Raw genomic sequence first — 14,660 nt, 5'->3', positions numbered from 1 at the left:
GACCTTGTAAGGCCTAAGCTATCGGAAATGCAAATGCAGATGCAGATAGTTACGAAGTCTCTTCCTCCTTTTCTCTCTCTCTCTCTCTTTCTTTCTCTTTCCTCCCTCCCTATTTCTTTCTACTCTTTATTTACGTGCATTATATATATATATATATGCATATGTACATATATTTAATATTTATCACAAGTCGTTGTGCAATCAATTGAAAGATCAATCGCAATATATTATACTCCGAAATGTTTTTTAAAAGTGAACATGCTCTTTATTCTTTTAACCGTTTGTCTTTAAACCTTTGCCACGTAACGCATCATTAACTTACATGACCGTTCATACGAATTGATCCGCCGGAAAAAAAATGTATGCAACTCTATATACTTAACAAGCGTGAACATTTATTTAACATACAAAATATATAATCGTGTATGTGTAAAAATTCATATTTCGTATTGTAATATTCTAAATTAAGAATACAAATGTTTATAGCTAATTCATTACCTGTGTCCTCTGAATTAATTTTTATTTATTTATTTATGTGCATCTACAAGAATGCCAATACTCAAGAAAAATAACTTTTAACTTATTCGACATCAAATTAAAAATATATGAACTTATATATATTTCTTTTCCGTAAAATATTTATAAAATATTTTTTTCATTACAAAATCGATGCTCAAATCAAACGAGATCGAAAAGTAGAGCAAAAATAAAAACATTGTAGTGACTCACGTTGTATTCCACCTTACGACGCAAGATGACTGAAATTCGTTTCGTTTGTATAAATACGAATTTCCCGCTATGACGCATTTAAAACTCAAGTAACTAAATGAGAAGGGAACGGGATGTCGAAAGAGAAGGGAAATAATCGCCATCGAGATCGGTCGATTTGTTTAATCACTGATCGTGTGACATTCGATTATTCTAAATTTTATTAGGTCATCTCATTCGCTGTTTCGTTCCTAGACCGATGACCTACTTTTGAGTTCTTACCAACACGATCCAGTGTTTTTCCGGCATCGACGCATTTGACTCTTTTATAATGAATGCGAGATATATCGTCTAACGATAATTTCTTGTCGATGGTGGCGAGCGACCTTTGCTTTAATAAATCGAAAGAAAAAATAGACGTTCGATGGAGGAAAAGGATACGATACTGTTCAACACAAAAGAGCGTCGTAGAGGTTAAGGTATCGAAGCTGAGTGTTACGGCCCTGTACGAAGAAAGCCCGCGAGCTCCGCACGGTGGGAAAGAGAGAGGCGTCCCTGGTGCTCGGGTCGTAGCAAATGAGAGTGCGAAAGAGGAAGACAGATTCTACGGTATAGAGAGGGAAATAGAAAAAGAGAGGGAGTGAGAGAGAGAGAAAGAGAGAGAGAGAGAAAGATGGTGCGCGCGCTTAAGAGAGGAACGCGAGAACCGAGGCACGCACCATCGGGTATCAAACCAGCTGGTTGGCAAGGGAGCCGCGCGCGAGCAGTTGCCAGTGAGACGCGGCAGCCCGCGAGCGTTTCATTTGTCGTTCGTTCGTTCGTACCGTGCGTACGTACGTTCGCGATACGTCTGCCATCCGTCACCTAGAAAATCCATTAGTAACTCGTGTTCGTGCTCGTGCGTACGTTCCTTCGTCCGTTCGTACATTCGTTCGGTTCGATTAATTAGAAAATATCGTGAGTGGTGATAGCTCCTTGGCTGGCCGCTCGTTGTTCGACCCACGATACCTGGCCCCCTTCGTCAATCAACGTTTCTCTCCTCTCTCCTATCTCTTTTCGCTCTCTCATTTTATCGCTCATACATATATATATATATATATATATTCCATCATTCTTTCTCGCTCCTTCCTTCCATTACTCTTGGCGATTGGAAGAGTAGCACCGTCCCTGTCGTTCTATCGCTCTTACTCCCTCCATCTTTCCCACTCGGTGTGCGTGCGTGTGTGTGCCTCTGTGTAGTAACCTGGGGTGTGCGCTGCGTTACGCTCTGAACGACCAAATCAAGATGGCCGCCGATTCAGGAATGGAGACGTGTCCCTCCCCGGAGATCCCAGACTCCAGAAAGCGACCCCTCGACTGCGACGCGGAGGATGGTGCGACAAAAAGGTCCCACTATGGATCAGGTAATCCCATCGAACGTCCTCCGTGACGATTCTTTCATACCAACATCTTTTTTCATGCGCATTCTAACTCGGTGGTCGCACGCACGATTCTTCTCTCCTCTCCCCACTCTTCGTTATCTTCTCTTTCTCACTCTCTCTCTCTCTCTTTCCCCCTTTCTCTCTCTCCTTCTCCTTCGACCATCCACCCATCTCCATGCACCAACATCCATGCATCTAAACATTAATGCATTTCCTTCTTCCTTGTTTCTCCCCTTTCGATTAATTCATCACGTTCATCTTCCTCTATCTCTCTCTCTTTCTCTTTTTTCCTTTTTACGCGCGCCTTTGACAATTTTGTTTAATGGTTACTGCTGTTGACACAGCGATCACCTCGCGCGCTCCTTCTGTCTCTCTCCCTCTCCCTTCTCCCCCTCTCTCCTCTTATGTACGCTCGTTCTTTAATACGCTTGAACGACGATCGCTAAAATCCTGGTTGCGCATCATACAGCTCAACCGAACGATCCACCATTCCTATTCGGTTTTGACTGTAAACGATCAGCTAATGTCTTCTCATAGATCGAGGCTAAAACGCGGTACAATGACGGTGCAAAGCGATTTGCGCATCCTTTCATGCCACGTATCATTTTCTACTCGTTCTCCCTCCCTCTCTCTCTCTCTCTCTCTCTCTCTCTCTTTCTCTATCTATCTATCTCTATCTCTATATTTCTTTTTTCTTTTTCACGCGCGCATTTTATCTATCCGATTTATTACGTGATGGTGTTGTTGGGTTAAATCGAACTAATAGAAACCACCAACGACGACGACGACGAAGACGACGACGTCGACATATCAGCCAACGTCAACGTCAACGTCAACGTCGTGCGCCGCGCGGCGACGCGTCGCATGTGTTTGGGGATTTTCTTTCTCTCTCTCTCTCTTTCTCTCTCATTCACGCGAAGAAGAAAAAAGAAGGAGAGTTGAGTTTTTCGTTGGGCGAGTGGATGGCCAAGTAGCAGCAACAGCAATCGCGATACGGTTGTTGTTGTCGTCGTCGTCGTCGTCGTCGTCGGCGTTAATGGAGGATCGTGACAAGACGCTCGACAGTTTCGTGACTGTGCAATTTCGTCATCAATCTCGTGGCAGCAGTTACTTTGCTCGCGCTAGAGTCGATTCCTCCTCCTCCTCTTCCTCCTCTTCCTCCTCTTCTTTCCTTATTACCTTTCCCTCATTTTTCTTTTTCTATTTCTCGTCTATCGGTACTATACAACGGCGAAAACGACGACAACAACACCTTCGACAGACGCAACTCGCATGTCGATTTTTATGTCATCAACCACCTATACTTCTCGTCAATTACCATTGTCTTCGTTGGATTCCCATAGTACAGTGACGTTGTTATTATCGTTTAAGTTTTTTCTGGCAAAAAACGCAAGATCGTATCTACATCCTTTTTTTCCTCTACTTCTTCACCTCTTCTATATTCTCGCTTTTGGCATCGTATCAACCATCGTCTATACGCCTACGTTGTCGTTGCTGTCTGCTACCGCTGCTATCGTCGTCGTCGTCGTCGTCGTCGTCATCGTCGCCACCGCCATCATCACCACCACCACCACTACCACTACTACTACTATACTACTCCACTACCACAACCTCCACTACAGACACGGCCACCACCACCGTATTAGACGCAAACTGGCAGAGTTACTAGGATGTGGCGTATCGGTGAGTTGTCAGGCACCACGCACCGTTTCGCTACCGCCGAGGTTGCGGGTCAAGGTCGATGCGAGGCGAGCGAACGAGCGAGCGAGCGCACGGGGCTTCCATCTGTCAAACAGCTGTTTGCCTTCAGCACATCGAAACTTCCTACCGATCCCCCACTGCGTTCTTCCGAGTTATATCTTTACCTTTAAACCTTAGCTTCCTTATTTACTACCTTTACGTTCTTACCCTCACACATTTTCGTCTTTCTTATCGCGAACAATCAACGTCACCCCTTTCGTCTTCTCTATTGCGATAATATACGGTATGTTTTCGACTATGTATCGAACTAGTGATTCTTTTTCTCCTTCTTCTTCTTTTTGCACCCCCCCCCTCTTTCCCTCTCTTTCTCTCTTCTGTCAAAATTATTATTCGCGCCAACAATATCGAATTTTGTCTACTCTTCCCGTGACTTTTATCCGATGATTATATCATTAACACGACCATTCATTATAATATACTTTATTTTATAGATCTTGTTTGGAATTCTTTGGCAATAGATTAATTCTAGGTCATTTATTTGGTATAACTAATTCACTGCTTTTATGCAATTATTTTTTATTTAGCTTTCATAATATTTTGATTTAAATGTGTATAGATATTGTATAGGTAGGCATTACATAGGTTTTTAATCGAATACAATGACGTATTGTTGTGCAGAAATTGTTATGGAATATTTGTAGGAGGAGATGGAACGTATCATCTTAAAGTATTGGTACCCGGTGTGGCTGCCGGAGCCATTATTGGTAAAGGTGGTGAAACCATCGCTCAGCTTCAAAAGGATTCAATGGCAAGAGTCAAAATGTCTAAATCGCATGACTTTTATCCAGGTAATACTTTATATCTATATCTTTGTCTTTTTAATGCTATATCATTAGTATTATAATTTTCTATTTGCTTATAAAACTTTGATTGTTATTATTAAATTATTTTATTCTAGGCACTACCGAAAGAGTATGTTTAATAACTGGTAGCGTAGAAGCCATAATGTCTGTTATGGAGTTCATTATGGAAAAAATACGAGAAAAGCCAGATCTTACATCTAAAACCACAGTGGATTTTGAATCCGGTAAAGCAATGGCAGAAAGAGACAAACAGGTAAGATTTAATGGTATGATAATTAATCTTTCTAAATATAATGCGATATAAAGTGTTGTACTATATAAATATGTACGATATAAAGAATTGTTAAATAATTAATAATATTTTAGGTAAAGATCTTAGTCCCTAACAGCACTGCAGGGATGATTATTGGAAAAGGTGGTAATTACATAAAACAAATTAAAGAAGAATCTGGATCTTACGTGCAAATTAGTCAGAAAGCTAAAGATTTATCGCTTCAAGAACGATGTATCACTGTAATAGGTGATAAAGACAATAATCGAAATGCATTAATGATGATCCTAGCAAAAGTAGCAGATGACCCACAAAGTGGTACATGTTTGAACGTCAGTTACGCAGATGTAAGTGGCCCAGTTGCCAATTACAATCCTACGGGCAGTCCATATGCTCAGGCTCCAACAAGCACACCTACGTACACTTCCACTGCTGGTCTTAATACAGGTAAAATATATTTTAATCATAAGTCTATTTTTGTTATTCTTATATTCATGTTCATTTCTGTATGTTTATGATGCAGGTTTTATAAACTTTAGTATATAGTTATTGGGTCATTAATAAAAACATTATGTATTTGTATGATTTGATTTCTTACAGTAAGTCTCTTGAATGGCGCTGGACTGAGCCTTAACTTGAACTTAGGTGCTGCTATCACTGCTGGTACAGCTCCAGTAACAACGCAACTTTTAGAACATATAAAGTTGAACTTGCGTACAACAGGTTTCTCAGAACCTGCTGCCACTGAAATTTTAACCGCCATTGCTACTCTTGCAAAGTACAATATCCTTGGGATGGGTATCGGAATGCCATCGAGTATGAGTTATTTGGGAAATCCAATGGATAATGCTACCACAGCCAATGGTTCTAACAATAATGGTGGAGTCTTCGGGCCAATTGGAACAGTTCCTGCGCTGGGATCAACTTCGCCTACTCCACGCACTACCATAGACAGATACGAGCCCTTTGATCCGTTTAGACAGAACAACACTGCTGCCAGTGCCATTCATCTGAACAACAATTCATTTGGTCTGGGCACTAACCAGCTATCACTTGTAAGTAAGAGTCCTACACAGGTAGATGCCAACAACAAGGAGACCAAGAAAGTAGACATAGAAATTGCAGAGGTTATAGTGGGAGCTATTCTGGGACCCGGTGGTCGTGCCCTCATTGAGATTCAGCACCTAAGTGGCGCCAACATACAAATCTCTAAGAAAGGCATGTTTGCCCCTGGTACCAGGAACCGCATAGTGACTATCACGGGTTATCCCAATGCGATCGGCACTGCTCAATACTTGATCGAGCAGAGGATCAGTGAAGAGGAAGCAAAACGAGCACGTCAAAATGCCATCGCCAGTATGATTCATTGATTTCAAGTACAACATTCTTGATCATCTCCATTATCAGGCTCCGTTGTTCGCCTCTTCACACTTTGAGATGCTACGGCAACTCCTTTCTCCCTTCTTTAACACTTGTCCACTACCACCACCTACCACCCGTTGTCATCTATCGCTGCATCACTATAGCGCTTGCATTCTCTCATCACTGTTCATGCATCCATCATGGCTCGTCAACATTGATATATCTTTTAAGGTTATTATGATATAAATATTATATGTTATATGATAACTACTACAATTGTTCTGTGATACACCACATTACGGGGCTTTATCACATATAATACACACATACTACATCAGAGTCACATAATATATCTAGTTATACGATATAATATATTGACAGGTGATCTGACAAAACTGCTATGAACTAGATGTGGCCACAAACCTTTAAGATATGTGGCAGATGCTATGGAGAATCATCTTTCTTCTTTTTGTTTTAAATAATATATATTGACTGAATATTACTTGAAATTTATGTCATACAGAACTCATTTGAAAGTTTTTTAAATGAGACGTGAGTATTTCACGCTGAGTTTCAGAAAGAAAGATAAAAAGATCATTTTTATTATTTGATTTTTCATCAAAAAATCATATCTAAATTATTTCGTTAAAAATTGTTCCTTGAATAGCAAATGTCTAGGCTAAACAAGATCTTACTCGCTTAACATCTTGTTCAAAGAAATGTGTTAAGTATAGAGTAATACCTTGCCAAAACCAAAGATTTTCCATATACTAGTTAAAGATGGACTTGGCTTGAAGTTAATTATGCATACAGAATAAGAGCTATTCTAAATATGAACATATATTTATATATATATATATATATCAAAGCTGGCTGGACCAGTTGAGTACATAAAGAATAATCATGAACTGTTGCCAAGTATCATTTTTAACTCGAAATCGTTGGATTCACGCATTAATAGAATTTATATATTTTGTGTAATATTTAGATAAGTATACTCAAAAGTAGTCTAATTTTTGACTTTATTATTCATCATATACTCACTTATAACGGTAAAAACCTATATGATCATGTCCATTTAAATAATTTCTTTTCTTATTGTAATAACAAACATTTCCATAGTTTAACTGTACAGTTGGTGGTTCCTTGTTTCCTCTTTTTTTTCTCTTTTTTTTTCTTTTTTTTTTCTTTTTTTTTCTTTTTTTTTTCTTACATAAATATTATCATATTAAACACTCATATTATTATCTTTAATTTTCATATATATATATATATATGTACTAATTAAATATGAACCTAAATTTTAATATATATTGCTAGAAAATTTTCATCTTATCTAACAATGTAGTACTAAATAGAGCTAACATGATAACACATAAATAAATACATACATAAATACATACATTATACATTATCTACATTGTAAAAATATTTTGTGCGTATATTTTTACGCAAATTATTGTTATATGATAACATTGCTTTTATTCACTACATACAATTTTTTATATAAAAACATTTGCTATTTGATTGGAATTATGTCATATACATAAATACATACATAGATACACACATACATCATACATACATATATGCATACTTCAATTCATCATCGCATTATCAAAAAATTATATAAGTTTCTTAGATACGAGAGTGAAATACAATCACGTCATACATTCCTGAGATCTGTATGACAGAGTTTATGTAGAATCTTGTCAAATTTATTCGTATTAAATCTGAGCAAAACTCAAAGCAGACCCATAATTAAAATTCCTGTTTTTTTAAACGGAACGGGGGTCATTGTTTAATAAGGAGAAAATAAAAATAAAAAGAAAATATATAGAAAAAAACTATTTGAAACTCTTGTTTCAATATGGTGGTGTTCGATCGAATGCAGTCTGTATTTTCTCTTTTATAAAAGAGAATAATACTGACATTTAAAATCACTTTATCTTTGCGGGTAGGTAATAGGAAGGGGGTGATATAAGATAGGTGGTTAATTAATAATGGATATAGAAAAACTAGCGATTAAAATTATTTAGCTGTAGCGTCTAATGATGAAATGTATAAGTGTACATCAGTACAATTCATAGCTGGAAGGCGCTGGCTCACCACTCTTAAAAATAATGACTTGTATATTTATAAATATCGCATAACATGAATAATAACAGTAACAAAAATAAAAAAGAAAAATGATAAAATAATAATATATTACAGAGAGAGAGAAATATATCTATATATAAATATATATAAATATATATAAATATATATATATATATAAAGATGCGTATATATATATACATAAAGAGATTGACATAGATTATTGAAAAAAAAAAAATTAAATAAAAAGAGAATTCATATTATTTGAGATATAAATGAGAAGATCGCGTATTCACGCATATATTATGCATACACGACACCACGACAAACACGTACACATACACATTATTATAGATAGCGAAATGATATTATAATATTGTTGATAAAATATTTGCGTCCGCAAATGAAAACAGGTTTATGTTTAACCATAAATTCTATGTGTACTGTCGATTTAACATTACTGTGTTGCCCAAATGCATTAAAGACGATAAACAGGCACCATAAAATTTAAAATAAAAAAAAGAAACATTAGTTTACTGTAGATAGAACTGTTATAAAAATTCTATATAGAATACATAAATGTAATTTATAGCATTAATTTAATTTGTGAATTAGTCTCTATATTTTAATAGCTCCAATGCTATTTATATTATTGGCAGCATAATATTTCTCTATATTAATTATCTATCATAGTAATGTTTTACTAATTATCATCACGTCATTATATTATATCTGTCATTGGTTATCGTTAATTTTACGCTACTATTCTTACTTTCATTTTTTTCTAAATCTCTATATACAAGTTTTCCTTCTTTCTTACTTTTGACTGCCGGTATATAAAATTAATGAGAATTTATTTTTAAAAAATGTCAATAATTGCAAACAAAAGAAGGAATATCATTTTTTAACGTTCAATTAAACTCTTTTTATCGATTAAAATGGATATTTTGTTAGATAAACAAAGTTTACAAATCATTACAAATTTTTTCTACTCGTTATATTCCAATAACTATTGCTTCATAATATCACACTATAATAATAAGTAGTAACAAAAAAAACATATTTTTATGTATTAGCTTTTTTTTGAAAGGTTAAATTAATTATTGAATCAATATATACATATATATATATACATATATATATATGTATATGTCTCTATGTAAAACAACTTGTGGGTAGCATAAAATCATGTGTTGTAGATTTTGTCAAGCTAACACATTCCTTAGTAGGACAGAATATGTTTAAGACTAGCTGTGATGGAGTTGATAAAGGGATATTTTTACCAAGCAGCCAGTACATGAAAATGCCACAATTATATTAAGCGTTTAAAACTGTAGAATTTATTTGCGCAGGAAAAATAACTTGATGGATTACAAAAGTTCAACGGCAAGGAGAAGTCAAGAATGGAGCTTCTTTCTACATATGTGACAATATTTGCATGTGTACGTAAATCAAATGAATGTATAGTAAGTACTTCTTCAATGCTACATTTATTAAGGTGTGATGAGTGTTAAATAATGCCGAAGTGTAAAATTCTGTACAGAAATCAGAGTTGCATATAGTGAAGAATTGTCCAATCGCATAGAAAAGTGGATGTGACTAGAGTCTTTTCTAAGTACCTCAATTTGTGCCACTGGCATATAGTACAAGTAATAACTGCTTTCTATTATCGGTATATATTTTGTTAAATGATTCTCATAATACTAACATTTAGATGTTAGTTACATTTAGATAACAATTATAAAGATATCATTAGATGCTAATCTAATATCTAATTGGCTCTACAATGTACAGTTATTTTTTGAAATAAAAGGCAATAACAATGTACATGAAGTGGCAAAACAGTATTGGTTCGCCGACCAGTTACCTACGAGTTGTTTAAAGGAGAATTCAGTGTTGTATCCATGAGCCGGCAGTCATTGTTGATCTTAGATGAGTCTTACTTCATGTAACACTTTGTTTTTGTACAGTTTAAAATATTTCATCCACTAACTCAATAAGTAACTATGCGACATGATCTCTGTCTGTGTCGTAATATTTAGTTATACAAAATTATTAGATATAGGTGTGTAGGTAGTCTCTTAAATCTCTTATAAAATTACAGTTACAGTTTCAACATTTTAATTAATAAGGATGAAATATTTGAAGTATCTACCGAGTGAGTAAATAATTATGCTCTCGCACGAGGAGATGTAGTGTAGTAATCAGGGAACTGTAGGAATTGCATTGACTCGCCTCGATTCTAATATGACTATTGTTACAGTAACTATAATTGAATTTGACACATGTTATCTCATGAGATGACATACGTGTCACATTACTTGGCTGTGTGTGCTAGGCTACATCCTGAATCATGCTCCATCATCCATCACTCCACTCTCGCATAGATTACATTAATCTTTATAAGAAAACAAATATCTAACAATATTTTATTGTTACATAGTAAGTATCTGAACAAAATTAACAAATATTTGATACCAGAAAAATTTCTGCATTACATTTGTGTTCCATCCAATCACTTTAGTGCCATATTGATACCACCATCAGCCACACTTGTTGACACTTGACAGTAGAACGTGTTGTTAAAGATGTGTATATTCTGCCAAAGTGCAGATTGTTTTGAATAAAGTCGGACTATACTTATTTCTCATTATATAGAAAATCTTGTTACAAAGTATTATAAAAATACCTTTATATGATGATCATTTAGTTTGCATTATACACAAAATATTAGTTTTCAATTATTAATATTATCGTGGTAATTATCTTTGCATTCATATCGACAAACGCATATATGCGTTTATAGCACTCAAAGGCTTAATAAATCATGTAAAGTGTAACGATATTAATTTTCATGGAAATATATATACAATTATCATATACATATGCATATATATATATATGTGCACACATCTATGTATGCATATATATATTTACATATATATGTACATGATAATTGTAAATAATGAAACGTTTAGACAGAAATTTGATTATGACAAAAAAATTGTACAGCTATTGTTTATTCTTTTGAAAAATGTATAAAATCATAATGATCTAACTCAGCAATTATTTTGTCGATTCTTTTCCATATTTTTTTTCTTTATTTTTCCTTTTTTTGTTTCCATTCAAACATACAATACGCGTGAATTTGTTTTTAAATAATATAATAATATTAATTCATTATATATATATATATATATACATAAATATATATGTTAAAAATGACACGTTCAATGAAATTAATGAACTAAAACAATAGTTTATGACCAAAAAAAAAAATACAAATGGAGATCATGACAAAGGCCTACAATCGTTTCTTTTATGTGTGAAAATTTATATTATTTAAAAAATTAATTGGTTATTTGCAATTATTAATATTATTTTATCGAAAGAAATGTTGCATTTAGTCATCTTTAATAATACTATTATTATTATTACTATTATTATTATTATTATTATTATTATTATCGTTTTTTGAAAGATTACTTTACTGCCATTTCTTGCAAATATTGACTATGATTGAATTTTAAAATAAAATAAGGCAAAGAATTGATTTTAGCCATGAAAATAAATATGAATATAAATTCTAATATTACATTAAGATTTATTATATTAAGAATTATAATAGAAAGTGTCACAAAAAAAAATCATTTATTGAATTACATTGATTGACAATAGAGTAAAAGGAGTGTAACAATAATTGGAATGTATTTAGTATAATGCAAAGAGAAATTATTAAATTATATTAAGCATAAATTACACAGAATTGACTTTGATAGATGCTCTATTAGAAACAGAGTTGTTATAGTGTTGTGCATTGCTATTTTGTGTATAATTTACAATGATAAACTATATGCTGACCAAATTTGAAAATTATTAGACAAATCGATTATTTAATACTCTTTATTAAATATATTATTATAAAAAATATCCTAATTTATATAACATTTATTTGTAATTTACAAGTAAAGTTTGATTTCTTAAATTTAATCGAAATTGAATATATATAATTAATATCTTTGGTCGATATATATAAAACAGCAGTGCACACAAGATGTGGAATATTTTTCATATCATCAATTTTGTTGTCATGATTCATTATCACTATTATAACATTGCAAAACTTCGTAAAGAGAATGTTATTGAGACGCAATTTATCTGGATAACAGGAGCATTATAAAAAAAAAAAAAACTTTAGAAAGGATTGTACAAAATTGTATGTAATGTTATTTTATTGGAAGTGAGAATTAGATTTAGAGTATTAATATGGTATATTATTTTGGGTAAGCATATGTAAAAAAAAAAAAAAATTGAAGAAGATCGTTATTGTTGAGGTAGAAGTAGCACATAGCAGCTCGGGGATAAAAAAAAGATATTAAGTACCTTGTTGAATATAAGTAGTTATATTGCTAAGTCACAAGTGCACAGATGCGCATAAGTGCACAGTCACATTCATAAATCGATCATACATATACAAAGATAACATTAACAACACTCGAACGGTGTCAAAAATTCACACGCCTACATGCAAGTAGAGAAGATTCCACACATTATGCAGTGCGAAGACATTGTGCTTTACCTTTATATGTTCACACCTTAATTATTATCCCGATTTAGAAATAGAAATTATCTTCCACAATATCTGAAATATAAGAGCAGCTGGCTGCAGAGGTACCATAAATATTCATTCATTATACTGATGAGATACGATCATCAAGTATTGTATCTTACATTCCTCTGGCTATAAAGTAATTTAAGGACACAATCTTGCGTATTCATATGTTTACCGCATTACAAATTATGCTGCACATTTAGGCAAATACACCACACATTCTTCTAATCATCATTTATGCTCTTATTATACACTTTACACTCAGTTTCACTCGATCAGAATATAAAATGGTGCATTGCGGGCAGTGAGCAAAATAGTATTTTTTAATATTATATTTCAGTCTTTCTTTCTCAGAAATAACTGAAATTTACCTTTGAGTATGGAAAGATAAAACTAATATTACTATTAACTTATACTAACAGGTTCTTCGTAAAAAAATACGCTTTAAAGGAATAGAATTAACAACATTTTCGAGAAATCAATTGAAAATCATTGAACGCACGTATAATTAAACTGTTGAAAAGAAAATCAGGCAAACGAGCATTAATGTGCTATTAAAAAAAATATGTATATAAAGAGATATATATATACATATATATATTAATACATATATACATAAACACGTACATACACGCAAGCATACACACAACATACATATATGTATATATATATGACCTGGCAACAATAATTTTTGAAAACCTAACAAAGTTATATATATATATATATATTATACTATAAAAGAAAAAAAGATTCGCTAATATTGTTCCACATTTGACAATTTCTTTCCAAATGCTATTGTATTAAGCACAAATGCAATGTTATTTTTTATTACTTTCTTAGTATCTCATCAAATGTACCTTTGTATGATTGGTTAAAGATATATTTATTAAGCGAGGACTTGTAACATTTATTGTTTCAAGTAACAATGGCAAGTTAGAAATGTAACGAAGTGAATGACAACTTTGCTATATGCATTTGTTGTTTAAACGTTTAATAGTACGGTATTCTTACCGATGATGCGATAAGTGTCCACATAGAGGATATTTAAATGACATTAAAAACAACATTTTATTCTAAATTGTTATAAAGTGTCATGATAAACAAATTTTCACAAATTATTAAAAAAATTTTGTGAGATTTTCTTAATTTAATATCTTTCTTTTTCTTTTTTTCTTTCTATTTCTATTTATTAACATTTGGTTGTATTTGTTAGATACGATCTTTCTAGATTTTTTGTTGTTGTTGTTGTTAATTAGATGTCCTAACATTACCTATTGGACACCATTATTGTTATCAACGAAGTAAAATTAATTCACAGCACTTTAAATTTATTCCTAATATTACTTTACACGCTAACATTTATTTACACTCATTAAATTGTTATTCTTTCATCATCAATTTATTCCACATTCAATGTTAAATAATTATAAATAAACATAATATATTAACTATTTTCATTCATGAAAAGCATCGTTACCTGTATGACAAGTGATCATAAGAACATAATAAACAATCGCTCATTAAATGCATTCTGTTGTTCTTCATTTCATGACCTAGCCACCATCCATACATCCATCCATTTATCCATTCAATGTCGCTGTATAGTCACCATGTACACTGTTTCA

At 33.1% G+C, this 14,660-nt stretch overlaps 1 protein-coding gene across 5 annotated transcripts; it reads left to right on the top strand.

Moving 5' to 3' along the window:
* The first annotated feature begins 500 nt into the window (after positions 1-500).
* Positions 501-14,564, top strand: pasilla (RNA-binding protein Nova-1-like protein passilla). 5 transcript variants are annotated; one of them, XM_015315752.2, is made up of 6 exons: positions 501-2,111; positions 4,532-4,678; positions 4,789-4,946; positions 5,060-5,411; positions 5,565-6,019; positions 9,776-14,564. In XM_015315752.2, the coding sequence occupies exons 1-6, from the start codon at positions 1,994-1,996 to the stop codon at positions 9,782-9,784; spliced, it is 1,239 nt and encodes a 412-aa protein (XP_015171238.1). In that variant the 5' UTR covers positions 501-1,993; the 3' UTR covers positions 9,785-14,564. The 5 variants fall into 5 exon arrangements, with proteins under 5 accessions (XP_015171238.1, XP_015171239.1, XP_015171235.1 ...); XM_015315753.2 differs by lacking the exon at positions 9,776-14,564 and adding an exon at positions 6,090-6,321; XM_015315749.2 differs by having other exon boundaries at positions 502-2,111; positions 5,565-14,564.
* Positions 14,565-14,660: the final 96 nt, after the last annotated feature.

This window comes from Polistes dominula, unplaced genomic scaffold (genome assembly GCF_049000335.1).
Source record: "Polistes dominula isolate Pdom_NZ unplaced genomic scaffold, Pdom_raw_medaka contig_22, whole genome shotgun sequence".
Classification (NCBI taxonomy): domain Eukaryota; kingdom Metazoa; phylum Arthropoda; class Insecta; order Hymenoptera; family Vespidae; genus Polistes; species Polistes dominula.
Note: the sequence above shows the minus strand (reverse complement) of the source record. Positions and strands in the feature narration are given on the sequence as shown.